Genomic DNA, 20,398 nt, shown 5'->3' on the forward strand with positions numbered 1-20,398 from the left:
ATTTATCCAGTATTTCTGCATACGGTCTGTCAGACTTCACTGGTTTAATGCTGAAGAAAGTGCTCAACTGGGCATTCATGATATTAAGTTCTGGCCGAGGGAATCCGCACCCAAGATAGGCTTGTTGACTTCAGCCTCAGCGAATGTCCACTCTAATGTGTGGCGCAGTCTGAGATCTGAATTTCAGTGATGTATGCCTTATGTTTTATTTGGCTGAATTGTTTGACGCCACAAGAGACAGCACCTCAATTGTCCAGTGGTCTCTTAACATAGATTGTGAGAAAATAGCCAGATTGGAACCTGTATAACTGAAATACTTCACACTGCTGGCGTGTTCTGCTATGAAGAGACTCGTGATACCAGCAAAAGCAACTTGACTGCTGCTCTGACGTTGGTGGGGTACTGCTTGAACGGCTGGTGATGCATTGGCTGTTGCGTGAGCTGGATTGCCAGTAACTGGATCAGCCACTGCACAGTGTCTGCTGCCCTCTATTGGTGAATGCACCAGCTAGTTAATCTACCATCTGTGCAGTCAAGTTCTGAAATGGGTGGTGCAAATCAGAGCCTAATGCAGTATCTGGCAGGAGATGTATATTGCTGCGGAGTGGGTATTGCTGTCAGGGCTGCGGCATCGTAGGCTGCTGCAGCCTTTGCCATTGCATCATGCACCCGATCAGCGAAATCCGCGACAGTGCCGAATTGCATGTCTGCCTGCGTGGTGATGACTGCTTGCCTTTGTCCTGGGGTACTGTGCACCCAGACAGCATGAAACAGCGAGTCTGGAACCACATCGGACTGTACGAGGCTCCACAGATGGTGCAGGAACTGAGATGACCTCCTGTCATTGCATTCCTCTTTGGTGCAACAGCTGATGTCCCTGTAGTTCCCACGATGATGAAATTCGCCGGATCAACTCCTCCTTTAGTCAATTATATGAAGACTGCATCAGCAGTGCAGTGATTATGGCCCACATGTCAGCCATGTTGTTTTGGTCTACTTGGTTCATGAAGTGTCCAAATTTGTTGATGTCGCAGGTGATGTTGTTGCTGAGGAAAGCTGCCTTCACGTGGCTGAATTAATGGTAGCATTTTACGCTTGGAAATTTTCCTGTGCTGGCTTTGGAAGCACAGAGTCCTTGCATGCAGAGTGTGCCTATAGCTCAGTCTCCAGCCTCTGACAACTTCTCTAATCCCTTCTCTTTCTGTGTCAAGTCATCCAAATCTCAACAGTGAAAACTGTACACGTATTATCTTCTTAAATTTAATTGCTGTTCTTCTTAAATTTAATTGGCAGTTCAGTGTTATAAACAAAATATTAGGAAGGCCTGCGATGTAATATATGAGGGTATGTCAATTATTATCCACAATTTAGTTATATTTTTGTTTGTTTGGTAGTACTGTCGTTTTACATTGATGTTACATGCTATGTTTATTTGTTGTTATACCTTTGCAATTTTCAAGCTGCTAGGTTAGTTTTGTTATCGCTGTTGTGCTGTTAATCATGGCCACTCTGTTGTCTATTTTCACCAAAGAAGAGCAACGTTCAGTGGTCTGTTTTTTGTGGTTGGAAGGCGTATCGGGGGCTGAAATTCATCGAAGACTTTCGGTACAGTACAGGAGCAGTGTTTTGCCACAACAGAGTGCCTACGAATGGATTGAAAAATTCCGAAATGGTCGCACAAGTGTTATGCACGATGAAGGAGCCGGACGACTGTTTACTGCCACAAATTAAGAAACCATTGAGCGTTCACGTGAAATGATTCTCTTAGACAGATGATTAACTGTTGATGAAGTGGCACATCATCTGCCTACAATTGCCTACAAAGTCATCCACAACAGACTTGGGTTTCATAAAGTTTGTGCAAGATGGGTCCCAAAACAACTCACACAGTTGCATAAACAAACACGCTTGGACATCTGCAAAACATATTTGAATCACTATGGTAACGAAGGGGACAACTTCTTAGACAGGATCATTACTGGTGACGAAACATGGATCCATCATTATGAGCCGGAGAGTAAATGGCAGAGTATGGAATGGAAACATCCAAATTTGCCGTGCAAGAAAAAGTTCAAGACCCAACAGTCTGCAGGAAAACTGATGCTTATGGTTTTTTGGGACGCACAAGGTCCAGTACTAGAACATTATGGGGAAAGGGGCACAACAGTAAACAGTGTACCGTATTTACTCGAATCTAAGCCGCACTCGAATCTAAGCTGCACCTGAAAAATGAGACTCGAAATCGTGGGGAAAAAAAAAATTCCCGAATCTAAGCCGCACCTGAAATTTGAGACTCGAAATTCGAGGGGAGAGTAAAGTTTTAGGCCGCACCTCCAAATCGAAACAAAGTTGGTCCATTGTAATATGAGACACAATTTTGGTCGAATGAATGACGATACAGCTACAGTAGTTTGGTTCGAGTTGTAAGCTTAGCAGTTAAGCTTTACCAGGTAGCCATTGCTATGCGTCAGGCGCTCCGTCCGTATTTATACGGGTACCCTTCCTTTTTCACGTGCTTCGTGTAGTTTGAATTGTTTGCTTATTTTCCTTTGATCTGATAAGTGTCGTTCTCTTTGTTATAGGTGTTTACGTCACACTAAGCTGAAAATGCATTACTGTACTGTGTCGTACATTGTTTCTCGCATGATGATAATGAGTGTTTACGGCCTGTCGCTGATCGCGGCACGGCTTGCTTTTGTAGGCGCTACCGCTGCTTACAATTAAAAAAAAAAAAGAGAGAGGAATCGTCTCATTAGCGAAATGATGGCAAGAGACTGCCATTTGTTGTTACTTACACTGCTGCTTTCTTTGATAATGATCAACAAGAACCAAATAATAGACAGCGTATGATAGAAGACGTTCTGAACGAGAGTTTAGCGAAAGTTTTTCTCCATTTGAAAATCTTTGCAGGCGCCTCTTTAGTATATTACATTCTGCACAGAAATTAGAATCATCTTAGATTTAAAAATCTGGTCAACTGCCGTGCTTCATTTCTGTCTGTATCACTATTAGGCATAAGAATAATACGAATATAAACATGACATGATATGTATGTTCTTCAGCGTTTGCTGTTGTCTCACTCTAGTTTCGCAGTTTATTAGGCAGACAGGAATTAAATGAGATAGCAGCAAACACGAAACAATACATGGCAAAATGTTTATATGCGTATTATTCTTATGGTGAAGAGAATACTGCATATGATTCACAATTCACAAAAGTTCCTATTAGCAACCATCTCTTCTCACAGGTAGGAAAAAATTCAGAACGTAGGGTTGGCCATATTGAAAAACACCCCAAACAGTCTTGCCAGTCGGATTTTCGTAGTACATTGAAACAATACGGAATTTGTATTTACTTCATTGGATAATGTATGAAAATGCAGTGGTCGAAACTCAGGGCGGAGGAAAAAAGCTCGTCTTCCACCTTTTTTTTTAAATTTATTTATTGACGCAGAGGTTTTGGCGCCAGTATTTATCTTTGTGCCTACAAAGCTTGCCCGTGTAGCGCTACATGTATTCGACGGCAGAAGTTGGTTGTGGAAAGACATACCAACATTTTTCAGAACTTCCGCTTGCTTTGCGCTCGATTCTAAGCCGCAGGCGGTTTTTTGGATTACAAAAACCGGAAAAAAGTGCGGCTTAGATTCGAGTAAATACGGTATGTTACAATAAGATGCTTACTGCCACGCTAAAGCCTGCAATTCGAAGCTAACGCCAAGATTGCTGTCAAAATGTGTTGTGTTGTTGCACGCCAATGCCCGTCCGCATACTGCTGCCCACACTGCTGGAAAGCTCCAGAAACTCAAAGTTGAAGTACTGGATCATCCCCCATATAGTCTCGATCTTGCTCCTTCGGACTATCACTTGTTTGGTCCACTCAAACAGGCATTAAGGGGTTGTTGATTTGCCTCGGATGAAGTAGTGAAAAAAACTGTGCATTCCTGGCCCGCAGCTCAACCGAGAACCTTTTTTTATGAGGGCATCAGGAAACTTGTACAATGATGGACCAAGTGCGTTGAAACGCAAGGAGACTATGTCGAAAAATGATGTTCTTGTAAGTTTCCTATTTGATTACAATAAAATTTTATAACTACTTTGTGGGTAATAATTGACTTACCCTCGTGTTTTTTATTGCTTGTGGTTAAGATCATTGCCTGCTTGAGTTGTTGTATAACAATTAAAGACTTTGTTTTCTAGGTCAAAATGCGCTTATGTTCTTTCTAGGTCATTGTGCTTTACCAAATATTATCTCCAGTGCATTTATTTAATTCCTGAACTGCAACTCTGCAAGATCTATAATACTGAGCTACAGCTGCTATATCCTCTTCATTGAACTCAAAACATTTTCCAACCACGAGTATGTCTGAATGTGAGAAAAGGTGAAAGTGTCAAGTGTGATGAATAGATGGATTTTCTAACGATTAGCACTTCCAGTCCCTCAGCTTTTATATTACAAAAATTCCTTTGTGTCGGGTATACTTTCCTATGGTGATTTTTAAATCTAGACCTCTTCTCTCATTTATCACCCATCTGGCATGGAATGTCTGCTTAGTGCTTAGCTACTTACTGTTTTTCATTTGCAAGCTAATCAATATGAATTATTGCTATCTCTCAAGTTTTCTTGGGACAATTGATAATGGTATGCCTTTGGGTGTCCTGCCGAAATGTCGATTCCGTGAGACATGTTATTTCAACAACTGATCTAGACACTGTCTTCAGGTGCTGCAAGCTGTGATATGAAGTAAACTTTTTGCCTGGACTTCAACTAGACTGTCAAGTATTTTTGGTGTTGTATTGTTATTTACAGCTTTGTTTGACTCCTGACACCCCTATTCCCTTCGATGTTCATCTGTTATCTGGATTCTGAACTGTTATTTTGTGAAATGCGCATTCTCTCGGTGTTTTCCAGCTCTGGTAGATGAGACAGCCAGTGAGATCTTAATAAATTGAGTGCTGGATCCCAAGCCTTGCTTAATTTGAAATCTATGCCCCAGTGTGTTATGTTTTCAACGTCTGTATTTTGGTAGACTCCTTAATTATGCTGTCGCGGAAACTTCACATTTGCACTACTATACTGGCCATGCAGTATGTCTTGATATACCCAATCTGAGTGGTCTAAGTGTAACTGTTTCATATAGATAACTGTATTGAATCCATGTATAATGTAGTGTGATGATTGTTGCTGCTGTCCGCCTCGATAGCTGAGTGGTCAGCATGACGGAATGCCATGCAAAGGGGCCCAGGTTCGATTACTGGCTGGGTTGGAGATTTTCTCCACTCTGGAACTGGGTGTTGTGCTTGCCGTCATCATCACTGTATCATCCCCATCGACACACAAGCTGCCATCGTGGCATCAACTCAGAAGACAGGTCTACTCGACAGGAGGCCCTAGCCACATGACATTTCATTTCATTGTTGTTGGTGTGATGATGGTCGCAATGGTGGTGAGAAAAAGAAGAGTGAAACCCAATGCTGGCATATAGCCTATTCTCAAAAAGTATCAAGTTGCTCATGTAGCATAGCATCACTATTTACAGATGGGTCACCTAAAGTGTAACACATGCCGTTACTCCATGAGACACTGTGGAAAGGTTTGTAATACAACCCAGGAATTTGACTTGCAGTCTGGTGATCAGGAACCTGATTCCACCACCTTCCCTCCTCTTGCTGGGAGATACTAGGAGTGATATTTGATGTATTTTTCGTCCGCTGCTCGTGATCGTGCGGTAGCGTTCTTGCTTCCCACGCCTGGGTTCGATTCCCGGCGGGGTCAGGGATTTTCTCTGCCTCACGATGACTGGGTGTTGTGTGATGTCCTTAGGTTAGTTAGGTTTAAGTAGTTCTAAGTTCTAGGGGACTGATGACCATAGATGTTAAGTCCCATAGTGCTCAGAGCCATTTGAACCATTTTTTTAAATGTATAAAGTAGGTATGTAATTTGTCAAGAAACTCTCCATTAATCTTTTCTCTCAGGACATGTGAGAGACCAAAGGTAATACTTTTCAACCCCTAGAAGGTTTTTTTTTGCATGCAAACATTTCAGTGACTGTTGTCCGTAAGATGTATGTACCTTCATTCTCATTGTGCGTGCAAATCTGTGGTGTTTATTTACTGATATAATAATTTCTGCTGAATTCCCATTTGGATATTCACGTTATTTTTATTGAATCTGTCATATTTTTCCATAGCTTTGTCTATCTCAATAGCAATTTCAGTTTATATGTAATGTAGGTAAGTAATAATACATTTTCCTCAATGGAAGATAGTACGTGATGGTGCAGTGGTTAGTACACTGGACTCAACTTCGGGACGGCTGTTCAAATCCTCATTCAGCCATCTAATTATTGATTTGCAGTGGTTTTCCTAAATTTCTGAAGGCAGATGTCAGTATGGTTTCTTTTGTAAAGGACCTGTCCCATTTACTTCCCTATTATCCCCTCAACCTGAAATTTTCTTCCTCACCACAAGTCTGTTTTCACTGTGAGGGGTTTTGATGTCTCTGTGTGATGTTTAATTTGTGGGTAACATCATGTTATAAATGGGCTGATTGAAGAAATATTTCATCTTGGGACTATGTGTTGTAAAATACAAATTCATAGCTGACCTATCAATTCTTTCTTTGGCCTTTTGTTGTTGTTATAGCAAACAACACATCCTGCTTCCTACCATCTCTTCTGTTATTTGTATCATGTTCAGCATTTATCCATGATAGTGCCCAAAAGTAATATTGTATTCAACTTTGTCCCACCATTCAGTCATTTGAACAAGATCCTTGTGATTAGACTTAAGTTCCGATTAGTGTGTAGCTAATAATGTTTGATTTCCATCAGTGGAATTTTGTTGCACAAAATTTAGTGTAGGCAGTGCCCCATACAGTTTGCAAATATTTGGAAAAAAAGAAACCTCATATTTCACAATTGTCAAGAGATGTTGATGAAATATGTCTTTACTAACTACCAGTTTGTATCATCTGATTATTACCAGGTACCACAGTGCAACAGCCCTGTATGTACGAATTTGTTCCTACTGTGACATCAGATAAAATGGAAACCATCCTGTATCTTGTTCCATCCATCTGCATGGTCAGTGCAGAATGCACTCCACACAGAAATTCTGCCACTGATTCCTTGAACTTTTTCCGATATCGAAAACCATGTTTTGCTCTGAACCTAATTTTGTGTTTCTTTCCACCTGACCTTGCAGGAAAAAAGAGAGAAAAAAGTAAAAAAGGTAATATTCTTCAGTGTAGAATAGATTGTGATTATGGACAGAAAACATATTATGTCTCCCATATTATTATTTTTAATAAATTATGCTGTATTTTTATACCGGTATTGTCTATACCTAGCACATACACAGAAAACATAATGTAGAGTTTCTCACTTTTCAGGAATTTAAAGAACCAAAACTGGATCCACAGATTGTTACTAAATTTCTGCCAGCACTTATGTCTCTTATGGTGGATGATCAAGTACGTGCTCTTAACAGTAAACTTCCACCAGATGAACGTGAATCTGCTATTACCATTATTGAACATTCAGGTAAATTATTGTTTATGATGAGAGAATCATCTCATCACTGTTATATATTGACATTAATTTTTTAGGAACACTGTAGGAAGTTGCTGTTGTACTTATATGGGGTTTCAGAGGAGTAAGAATTATTTTAGGATATGGTAGCATAGACAATTTTGAGTAAAACATTCCATATAACATGAGTCCAGTTTTCATTGGTTACTGAGATACAACCATTAGAATGTAATCTGAACAAATACCCACAGAAGGTGGTCAGCAAAGGCAAACGATAAAATTCAAAGTTGATTTTCATTAATCCCGTGTCTGACTTCAACAAACTTTTGAATTCTCTTGAGAACATACATGTAGCTCTTCTGTGCTCATTGTGGCATTCTTCAATGAGGTCAGCACTGTACATAATCTGAATGATCAATTTGTCTCTTGGATATGCTGTTTCTTTTAGACTTTGCCTCGGCAGTCAAAAAATGATCTGTTTTTGCTGATCCCTCTACTGGGGAATGCTAGGTGTAGATGAAGTTACTCTTGACAGTGAGAATGCATAGAAACTCCATCATGCTAGAAGAACATAACCATCATTGTAACTAAAGAAACCTCTCATTTTCAAGAATGTCTAGATAATGGGGCCCTATAAAATGCTGCAGTAACACAGTAGATGCAATCAGCTGATTGTCTATCATATTACACCTTACATTTACCGAGAAGTGTTGTTGGAAACGTCTCTCCAGAAAGGCATCTGGGTGTCTGTTGAACCAGCAGTGGGAGTTAAGACCATCATGAGTTAAAATGGCTTCATCAGCAAACAGTAGTAATTGGATTAATTGGCTTTTTTCTTTCTTTCTTTCTCTCTTCTTCTTCTTCTTCTTCTTCTTCTTCTTCTTCTTCTTCTTCTTCTTCCTCTTCCTTTTTTTCCCCAAACTGATAAATCTGCTGTAAATGGTGACAAAAAAGGGCATACATACACAGTGTCTGCCATTTTCTGTATGTGTAACACCAGTACATGTAGAAGTTCTGCATGTGCTTGTTGAAGACTGCGTTCTAACAATTGAATAATGTTTTCTAATTTATTCACACACTGTTAATATGGACATTCAGATGAAATATGACTGCCAGGCAATGCACCAGTATCACATAGTTTAGATAAAACAAGACTAAATGCTCTTGAATCTGGTACTCTGTGATTAAGAAATCATCTACAGTTTTCTCTCAAAATAGTAGGTGTGTTTCCATTACAAAAGCTGTACACAAATCTCATATTGACATACTCAATATTCGTAAATACATGTGACATGCTGAAACGATTCAGTAAAATTGGCCAAAAAAATTGCAATCACAGTTGAAAAATTTATTTATGTAAACTCAAGTACAGCTTCACAACTTGAATTTCAAAGCGAAAGTGACACTCGATATTGACTGGAGTACCGGGATGCAAAATGAAAACTTATCTCTTGTTATACCAAATATTTTATTCATACGAGGGTAATCCCAAAAGTAAGGTCTCCTATTGTTTACAAGTACATAGACCTGTTTATTTCTACAATGGTTTACATCAGTTTACAGCTTGAACATTTAGCTATTTTTCGACATAATCACCATTTCTGTTGACGTATTTTTGTAGACGCTGTGGCAGTTTTTGTATGCCCATGTCATACCACCTTGCCGCCATGCTGTTCAGAAAGTTATGAACCTCTTCTTTCATCTTGTCGTCGGAGCTGAATCACTGGGACCGTAATTAACGCTGACAGGTACTGTGAGACACTGAAAAAACTCAAATGGGCAATTCAGATCGAGAGAAGAGGAATGTTGAGCAAGGGCAACACATTCTCCATGACAACGCTCGCCCACACATTGCTTGGCAAACCATTGCTCTCCTGCAACAGTTTCAGTGGAACATAATCACCCACCCACCCTATAGTCCTGACTTGGCACCCAGTGACTATCACCTGTTCCCTAGGTTAAAAGAGCATTTGGCCGGAAAGCGATTCAGCTCCAACGACGAGGTGAAAGAAGAGGTTCGTATCTTTCTGAACAGCATGGTAGTGAACTGGTATGACATGGGCATACAAAAACTGCCACAGCGTCTACAAAAATGCATCGACAGAAATGGTGATTATATCGAAAAATAGCTAAATGTTCAAGCTGTAAACTGATGTATACCATTGTAGAAATAAACAGGTCTATGTACTTGTAAAAAAATAAGAGACTTTGCTTTTGGGATTACCTTCTTATTAGTCTATACTACCACCTCCTAAAATATTTACTATTCCTCCTGAAACAGCTTGTATAAGTACTGAAACAAACACACTATTAACAACAGGCTTAGCCAAATAATAAATTTTGAAATGTAATTTCTTTAAAATTCAGGCATAATCTAGGTACTGGAAATGGGTAGTATGAATCAGTAAAAGTATTCTTGAGAAGCCTCCATTACAATATTCCTTTGTATGTAATTCAGCCAGTCTTGGTCCAAAAATTACTCTTGAAAATAAGTCGGTTGCTAGAAAAAGATGAAATTAGTATTGTATAGTATGTCTGAAAGTGGCCATGTTTTGGCGGAAAATTGTGACTCCCTCATATTGGAGTTTGGAGATTTTGTAGCAAATTCTGTAACAAGAATGTAGAGATTTTGATGTTAAAATTTCAAGATCAGATGATTTCCTGTACAAGAATATGTATTCAAGAGGTTTCGAAATTTGGAAGGTTTGCAAGAAGCTTTTAACCTGTCCACATGGTCAGTCAACAGTAGAGAGTGGATTCTCAATCAAAAAGGCTCTAGAAGTAGGGAATTTGAAAGAAAGATCCTATATTGCTATGGGGCAAGTTAAAGGCCACATTAAATTTTGTGGGGGAGTGCAAAATGTACAAATTACTAAGGCTTTTGTTGGCGTTTGCATCTTATGCAAGGAAAAAAAATTACATAGCTTATCTTGAGGAACAAAAACAAGAAAAGAAGACCAAAAGAGTATCAGAAAGGAACCACAAATTGCAATAGGAATTGGAAGATTTAAAGCAGAAAAGAATGCACCTTGATTTGACATTTCTTTATTGCACAAATGAGCTGATTAACTTTCAGAGGTTGCAGAAAAGACAAGGATCATGTGTTACTGCTACAATCTAATGCATTTAGGAAAAAGGCTCATGAAAAGAAAGAAGAGGTTCAAGCATTAGGCAGCCAGATGAAGGAAAAAACTGATGAATTGAAAAACATGTTATGATTTATTGATTTTTATCTATACTGTGGTCTTTTTAATTAATAAATTAATTTTTTAGTGTTATAAGTTTTTCTTATTGACAGTTCATTCTCAATTTCATTAAAATCCACAGATTTGGAATTACTTTTATGCATTATTGTATGATAGAAACTGTAGAGAGGACTATAAATTGCTTGAATAAGAAAAAAATTATTGAAGATCAAGCAGGCATACAATAAAGGTTACTGTGGGTAAGTTTTTAAGGAATTTGCCTTATTTCTATTAAACTGATACTGTTGAATTGTGTTATAGTGATACTATATTGAAGTTATCATGTGTTTGTGCATGTTTTATTTTATTCTTGACTTCACTGCAGCAGTGGGTGCAACTGCTGTGAGTAGTTGGATACAAGGTGGGGGTAGTGGGATAGTGGGAGGCAGGTCTTTCCACAGATGACTTAGCAGCTGTGCAACCTCTCTCTCTCTCTCTCTCTCTCTCTCTCTCTCTCTCTCTTTCTCACTGTCTGTCTGTGTGTGTGTGTGTGTGTGTGTGTGTGTGTGTGTGTGTGTGTGTGCAGTGATGGATGATGGATTTACCAGCTGGCTGAGTAGGCTGGCACCTAGAGTGGCAGATTCTGGTGGCAGCAAATTTGGGACCAAATTTTTTTATGTCTTAAAGAAATTAAAAAGATTCATATTTATATACAAGGTGTACAACTTTGCTTCCGCAATTTGCCGATAGGTGGCGACAACGGTAAGTAGCAGTCGAAAGAAACAGATTGCAGATGTCAGGAAGTTAGCTTGGACCTCGGTCAACATAGCCTCATTCAAACATTAGTCGATTTGTGTCTGCATAATAAAGTTGTTATTGACTGAAAATGTCAGTTTACGACTCTAATTCTCATCACGTGCAGAAGGTGTTACTGTTTTGTTTCAATATGAAGAAAACACTTTTGAATTTAGGAAAACTGAAAACAGTGGTAAAATGGAATGTTTTTTTGGAAAGAATAAACAAAGTGAATATTAAAATTCAGATTTCTAATGTAGATTTGATCACTGTTGTTGATCTTTATGAATCTTTTTCCAAGTTTTTCATAGCTGAATGGGAAAATGTTAAGTATTTCAAAGAAAAGGCAGTGGAATTCAGCGAGTTGAAGCAGTATACAGAAGACATCGGAAAAAGAGAACCAAAAAGAAAAGAAATTTATGATGAACCAAACAATGAAGAAATGAGAATGATTGCTAGTGATACTTTCAGGGTTAACACATTTCTCATCCTCATTGATAGACTCATATCTGAATTTAAAAAATGGCAGGAGGCCTACAACAGGTTCAATAAAAAGTTGTCATATTGCCATCATCAGGTCTTACGGAAAAAGCCCTTTTCTTGGAAGAAATGTATCGTAATGATTTAGAGACTGACTTAGTTTAAGAAAGCGTGTATTTTCAATGCCACCTTTCTTCTGGAAGAATTTTTCCAAAACCAGATTCTGGATCATTGAAATGTCATCTTTGTTCCTCCAAAAACAGAATTTGCAAAATGTTTAACCAAACTTATATGTAGCAGTTGCATGGTCCTATGTACACCAGCAACAAATTGTTTGGGTGAGAGAAGCTTTTCTTGCTTAAAACAGGTGAAAAATTATGTAAGACCTATCTTAAGGCAAGAGAAGGTAAACACCTTAGCTCTTTTGTGCATAGAGTCAGAACTAACGAACAGAATTTCATACGATGATACAGTTGATGATTAAGCAAATAGAAAATTGCACAAAAAGATATTTTAAAGCTTTCATAAATTAATTAATTTAATTTCATCATCATCATCAGCTGGTATGTTACCAGATAAAGGCATACCTTACCCATCTTAGTAGCCTACATGACTATTTCTTGTACAATCTTAATTAAATAGTTTTCTTGTAAAAATAATCCAGGAACTGACACATCAATCCCCTAGTTCACAATCATACTAATTACAGGAAAAAGATTGTGTAAATAGGACTATAGTGCACAAATCATAAAGTTATAATTTCAGTGACAAAAAATTGTAATTTATGTGATTGTGAAGTAGGGTATCAAATTGTAGATGTCAGAAGGGGTGGCAAAATTTGAATAGCCAACTGGCGGCAAATCTGTAAATCCACCACTGAATGTGTTAAGTGTCTTTTCGTTGTTCCTGTCTGCAACTTAATGTGTCATCTTTATGATAAGTAGCAGTCTATCTATCACTTAAATTGTTTGTTGATTGTAAGAAGGAATATGACACAATTGACAGACCTACTCTCACGAAGCTCCTCCGAGAACTTCGACTGGAGCAGAAGCCCCTTAATATTATACAGCAGATTTTAAACAACACCAGATCACAAGTAAAGTTCACTGAGACACTTGTAAGAAGATTTGAAATCAAGACAAGAGTAAGACAGGGTGATGGTTTCTCCCCTCTTCTCTTTTACTGTGCACTGGAAAAAATAATGAGAGAGTGGCAAAAGAAGTTAGGTAAACAGGGCTTCCAAATGGTATCTCTCTGATGCACAAGTCCAACGGGCTCAATGTTGATTGCCTGGCATTTGCTGAAATCTGACTTTTCTTTGTGATTGAATAGAAACTTCATTAAATCAGCTCAATGTTTCTCAGACAACATGCAGCAAAGGTAGGGCTGAATATGTTGCTCAAACATCAGTAGTTCTCCTTGCACATTGCACATGGAACAGGGAAAAATCAAGATAACCAGCATGTTTAAATATCTGGGAGAATGGCTGAAAACCAGTATTTTCAAAAGAATAGCATTATCAACTCTAGCTAACAAGCTGGAACTGGTACACTAACTGAGGGAAAGCATCTCTAACAAAGAATCTCTCTCTCGTAACACAAAAATTAAGTACTACCAGAGAGTCATCTGCCCCGAAGCCCTATATGCTTTGTTGTGTCTAGTTCTCAACAGGAAAGGTCTCACAGACAAAACTTAAATTCAAAAGAGAAAGATAATGTGAAAGACATAGGGACCTGTCTATGAATAAAAAAGATGATGAAAACCGGAGACCTACTAGCACCGTGAAAAAATCACTGTTGTGTCATGGAATGGATGCCCTGCCTTGTATGGGCATGTCTGCAGGGTGCATCCCAGAAGATTGACTAGTTAGCTTCTCACATACTGGGGAAATGAGAAGACAAAGTCGCTATGGTTGATGGAGATGATAAAATATCTTCAGGAACTGGGAGGTACAGAGAGAGACTGGCTCACCCTGAAAAAATCCTTAACTTTTGTTATTTTATTCTTATTTTACTAGTGAATCTCTGTGTGTGTTAAGATTTTATGTTTGGGTTTGTGAAATCAGCTAGGTTTGTTTAGCTGTTGAGCATAATTTAGATGATGTAAAATATTTAGCAAAGATTGATATTTAGAAAATGTACAACCGCATCTTAGTACATTTTGACATCTGGCAGCTAAGCGGATATTGTTTACTTTTTTGATCTGAGAAGTGTGCTGTTGAAACAATTTTTGATAATCTTTTGAAAGAGCTCACAGAGTTATGGTATACAGATGATCTGGCTCTCATTGGAAGGAGATCATCAGACTACACAGAATACATAAAAATTATTGTAAGCAAGGTTCTGAGGTTTGTAGATGACATTGCTTGTAAAGCTTATTTAAAATGTAAAAAAAAGCTTCAAAGACAAACTGACAATGGCCAAAAAACATGCATGTGAACCTTACATGGCAGGAGCTCCCATCAGTGCAAAGCAACATGGGATATTATCAGTCAAGAAAATTCCCAAACACAAGGCACAGTGTTGGACCCAGAAGAAGTATGTGATTAATTCCTAACCTCAGTGAGTGAGCTGAAAAATGAAATCAAGCAAAATTCTACATGTGCATTGGACCTGCTTGATGCTAAGCCACATAAGGAGGACACTGTCTGCCAGAATATTATCACACCGAAGGCTATTACAATAACTGTATCAAGATTCTCTAACTCTGAAATTGTAGACTGTTATTTGTTCTCTAATTATTTAACTAAAAACAATGTGTCTTATCTGTCAGCCTCTTACCTTCATTTCTAATACATGTAAGACCCTAAAGTTTTACATGATACACTCAAAACTTCTGAAATTACATCACTCTTCAAAAAGGGAAATAAGCATTTATCCCAAAACTACCGAACAGTTCTGTTGTTCCAGTTTTCTCCAAAGTGTTCAAGTCTCATATGTATAACCAGCTAAATAACTATATCAAAAAGCATGATCTTCTTTCCAACAGACTGTTTGGTTTCCAACATGATAAAAATACTACTACTGCTCTCACTAAAGTTGTAAACTAGGTGTTAACTACATTTGAAAATAAGTACTTTGTGATATCAGTACAGCCTTTTACTGAATGCCCTTCACCGCCCTATTCATAAAAATGGAATTTTATGGCATACACAACTTATCTCTAGGTGTAATCAAGCCATATTTATTCAACAGGAGACAGTTTGTCTCAGCTAAAAATAGGTACTCTTCATTGAAAGAATTTCAAACTGGAGGACTTGATTCTTGTCCATTTCTGTTCACCATTGCAGTTAATGATTTACCTTATCATGTAAGAGCTAATTCAGTGTTGTGTTACACAGACAACATGGCACTGCTCAATACATACCACACCGCCACAGAATTGCATCAGGCTACTTATGAAACCTTAGAACTAGCAGTGAACTGGTTTTCTTACAATGAACTCTCTCTCGCTCTCTCTCTCTCTTTTGTTTTTTTTTAAAAAAAAAATCTGGATAAAACATAGAACTAATTCTGGGGTTAACTAAAGCCGTAGAAAGTAAATGAGCAAAATTGTTAGGCTTTCAAATTAATTCCAAATTAAACTGGGAGAAACAGATTAGTTGTATCAGCATGAGAAAAACCCGAGTCTGCTACCTCATGTGGAAACTGACAGATCCAGTAACAAATGAGTATCTGAAGGTGGCATACTTCAGTCTTATCTGTGGAATTCTGAATATTCAAAAAAAAGTAATGAGAATAAAGAGTAAAGTGAGTGCTAAGAAATGTTGCTGATCTCTCTTTATCGAGTTTGAGACACTGACTGTTGTAAACCTCTACTTACATCTATGCAACATCACTTTATGTCGAAAGTAACTTAAGTGCATTTGACAGTAGGGACAACACACACTTTCCCAACATTAGAGGCAAATTGGACTTAGGTATGCCAAGACATAGACTAACATAAAATAAAATGCTTAAAATTTTTTAATAAACTTCCAATAATGGGAAATCTAGGATAGAATAACAATAATATTGTGAAAAGCATTGATTGCTACTAATCTTACAGATGAGATACTGAGTTGCAGGCAGGCACAACAAAAATACTGCTATACATTTAAACTTTTATGATTTGCAGTGCCTGTGTTATTCTGATGATGATGCACTGTGGCGACCACAGCCTTACGGAACATATTAGGTGAATTTGCAACTGCGGATAATGACTACCATCAGCTGTAGAATGGAATGACGCCAATGAAAATTTGTGCCGGATCGCGACTCAAACCCAGATTTCCTGCTTATCGCGAGCTGTCACCTTTCCTTTTGGCTATCTGTGCACGACTCACGGCCAGGCCAAAACTTCTGCATGTTGTGAACTATGCATCTACCATACGTACTCACACATCCATTATGTGTATTCTTGTACAGATCAGACGTTGTATTTGAAAGTTGCATGCCTAGTTGTTGTTGTTGTTGTTGTGGTTGTGGTCTTCAGTCCTGAGACTGGTTTGATGCAGCTCTCCATGCTACGCCATCCTGTGCAAGCTTCTTCATCTCCCAGTACCTACTGCAACCGACATCCTTCTGAATCTGCTTGGTGTATTCATCTCTTGGTCTCCCTCTACGAGTTTTACCCTCCACGCTGCCCTCCAATACTAAATTGGTGATCCCTTGATGCCTCAGAACATGTCCTTCCAACCGAGCCCTTCTTCTAGTCAAGTTGTGCCACAAACTTCTCTTCTCCCCAATCTTATTCAATACTTCCTCATTAGTTATGTGTTCCACCCATCTAATCTTCAGCATTTTTCTGTAGCACCACATTCTGAAAGTTTCTATTCTCTTCTTGTCCAAACTATTTATCGTCCATGTTTCACTTCCATACATGGCTACACTCCATACAAATACTTTCAGAAACGACTTCCTGACACTTAAATCTATACTCAATGTTAACAAATTTCTCTTCTTCAGAAATGATTTCCTTGTCCTTGCCAGTCTACATTTTATATCCTCTCTACTTTGACCATCATCAGTTATTTTGCTCCCCAAATAGCAAAACTCCTTTACTACTTTAAGTGTCTCATTTCCTAATCTAATTCCCTCAGCATCACCCGACTTAATTGGACTACATTCCATTATCCTTGTTTTGCTTTTGTTGATGTTCATCTTATATCCTCCTTTCAAGACACTGTCCATTCCGTTCAACTGCTCTTCCAAGTCCTTTGCTGTCTCTGATAGAATTACAATGTCATCGGCGAACCTCAAAGTTTTTATTTCTTCTCCATGGAATTTAATACCTACTCCGAATTTTTCTATTGTTTCCTCCACTGCTTGCTCAATATAGAGATTGAATAACATCGGGGAGAGGCTACAACCCTGTCTCACTCCCTTCCCAACCACTGCTTCCCTTTCATGTCCCTCGACTCTTATAACTGCCATCTGGTTTCTGTACAAATAGTAAATAGCTTTTCGCTCCCTGTATTTTACCCCTGCCACCTTCAGAATTTGAAAGAGAGTATTCCAGTCAACATTGTCAAAAGCTTTCTCTAAGTCTACAAATGCCAGAAACGTAGGTTTGCCTTTTCTTAATCTAGCTTCTAAGATAAGTCGTAGGGTCAGTATTGCCTCACGTGTTCCGATATTTCTACGGAATCCAAACTGATCTTCCCCGAGGTTGGCTTCTACTAGTTTTTCCATTCATCTGTAAAGAATTCGCGTTAGTATTTTGCAGCATTGACTTATTAAACTGATAGTTCGGTAATTTTCACACCTGTCAACACCTGCTTTCTTTGGGAGTGGAATTATTATATTCTTCTTGAAGTCTGAGGGTATTTCGCCTGTCTCATACATCTTGCTCACCAGATGGTAGAGTTTTGTCAGGACTGGCTCTCCCAAGGCTGTCAGTAGTTCTAATGGAATGTTGTCTACTCCTGGGGCCTTGTTGCGACTCAGGTCTTTCAGTGCTCTGTCAAAACTCTTCACGCAGTATCGGATCTCCCATTTCATCTTCATCTACATCCTCTTCCATTTCCATAATATTGTCCTCAAGTACATCGCCCTTATATAGACCCTCTATATACTCCTTCCACCTTTCTGCTTTCCTTTCTTTGCTTAGAACTGGTTTTCCATCTGAGCTCTTGATATTCATACAAGTGGCACTCTTTTCTCCAAGGGTTTCTTTAATTTTCCTGTAGGCAGTATCTATCTTACCCCTAGTGAGATAAGCCTCAACATCCTTAAATTTGTCCTCTAGCCATCCCTGCTTAGCCATTTTGCACTTCCTGTCGATCTCATTTTTGAGATGTTTGTATTCCTTTTTGCCTGCTTGATTTACTGCATTTTTATATTTTCTCCTTTCATCAATTAAATTCAATATTTCTTCTGTTACCCATGGAGTTCTACTAGCCCTCGTCTTTTTACCTACTTGATCCTCTGCTGTCTTCACTACTTCGTCCCTCAAAGCTACCCATTCTTCTTCTACTGTATTTCTTTCCCCCATTCTTGTCAATTGTTCCCTTATGCTCTCCCTGAAACTCTGTACGACCTCTGGTTTAGTCAGTTTATCAAGGTCCCATCTCGTTAAACTACCACCTTTCTGTAGTTTCTTCAGTTTTAATCTACAGTTCATAACCAATAGATTGTGGTCAGAGTCCACATCCGCCCCTGGAAATGTCTTACAATTTAAAACCTGGTTCCTAAATCTCTGTCTTACCATTATTTAATCTATCTGATACCTTTTAGTATCTCCAGGCTTCTTCCATGTATACAACCTTCTTTTATGATTCTTGAACCAAGTGTTAGCTATGATTAAGTTGCGCTCTGTGCAAAATTCTACCAGGCGGCTTCCTCTTTCATTTCTTAGCCCCAATCCATGTTCACCTACTACGTTTCCTTCTCTCCCATTTCCTACTGACGAATTCCAGTCACCCATGACTATTAAATTTTCGTCTCCCTTCACTATCTGAATAATTTCTTTTATTTCGTCATACATTTCTTCAATTTCTTTGTCATCTGCAGAGCTAGTTGGCATATAAACTTGTACTACTGTGGTAGGGGTAGGCTTCGTATCTATCTTGGCCTTAATAATGCATTCACTATGCTGTTTGTAGTAGCTTACCCGCACTCCTATTTTTTTATTCATTATTAAACCTACTCCTGTATTACCCCTACTTGATTTTGTATTTATAACCCTGTATTCACCTGACCAAAAGTCTTGTTCCTCTTGCCACCGAACTTCACTAATTCCCACTATATCTAACTTTATCCTATCCATTTCTCTTTTTAAATTTTCTAACCTACCTGTCCGATTAAGGGATCTGACATTCCACAGTCTGATCCGTAGAATGCCAGTTTTCTTTCTTCTGATAACGACTTCCTCTTGGGTAGTCCCCGCCCGGAGATCCGAATGGGGGACTATTTTACCTCCGAAATATTTTACCCAAGAGGATGCCACCTTTATTTAACCATACAGTAAAGCTGCATGCCCTCGGGAAAAATTATGCCTGTAGTTTCCCCTTGCTTTCAGTCATTCCCAGTACCAGCACAGCAAGGCCGTTTTGGTTAGTGTTACAAGGCCAGATCAGTCAATCATCCAGACTGTTGCCCCTGCAACTACTGAAAAGGCTGCTGCCCCTCTTCAGGAACCACACGTTTGTCTGGCCTCTCAACAGATACCCCTCCGTTGTGGTTGCAACTACTGTACGGCTATCTGTATCGCTGAGGCACGCAAGCCTCCCCACCAACGGCAAGGTCCATGGTTCATTGGGGGGGGGGGGGGGGGGGGGGGGGGGGAGGATCTGCCTGGTATCGGCAGATAAATACAATTTGCAGTGCCTGTGTTATTCTGATGATGATGCACTGCGGTGATCACAGCTGTTACGAAACCTATCAGATGAATTCGCAATTGCGAATAATGGCTACCATCTGCTGTAGAATGGAATGATGACAATGAAAATTTGTGCTGGACAGACTTGAACCAGGATTTCCCGCTTATCGTGAGCGGTCCCCTTACCATTTGGCTTCCTGTACACAAGTCACAGCCAGACCCAAACCTCCATACGTTGTCAACCATCCGTCTACAATCTGTACTCGCACATCCATTATTTGTACTCCCATACATTTGAAATACTACATCTGATCTGTATGGAAGTACACATAATTGATGTACAAGTACAGATCATAGACGCATGGTTGACAACACATGGAAGTTTGGGTCTGGCCATGAGTCATGCATGGATAGCTAAATGGTAAGGGAACTGCTTGTGACAAGCAGGAAATCTTCGTTCGAGTCCCGGTCCGGCAGAAATCTTCATCGTTGTCATTCCATTCTACAGCTGATGGTAGCCCCGCAATTGCAAATTCATCAGATATGTTTTCGCCGCAGCACATCATCATCAGAATAAAACAGTCATTGCAAATTGTATTTATCTGCCGAT

General features: G+C 39.0%; 1 protein-coding gene across 1 annotated transcript in view; it reads left to right on the plus strand.

The window, feature by feature from the left end:
* LOC126469939 (negative elongation factor B) overlaps nucleotides 1-20,398 on the plus strand; it is a 152,022-nt gene that overhangs the window by 109,049 nt on the left and 22,575 nt on the right. Inside the window, exon 9 of the mRNA XM_050097345.1 lies at nucleotides 7,390-7,540. Coding sequence (XP_049953302.1) covers nucleotides 7,390-7,540 — 151 coding nt within the window. The remainder of the gene's footprint in view (nucleotides 1-7,389; nucleotides 7,541-20,398) is intronic.

Source organism: Schistocerca serialis, chromosome 1, assembly GCF_023864345.2.
Source record: "Schistocerca serialis cubense isolate TAMUIC-IGC-003099 chromosome 1, iqSchSeri2.2, whole genome shotgun sequence".
Taxonomy (NCBI): Eukaryota; Metazoa; Arthropoda; class Insecta; order Orthoptera; family Acrididae; genus Schistocerca; species Schistocerca serialis.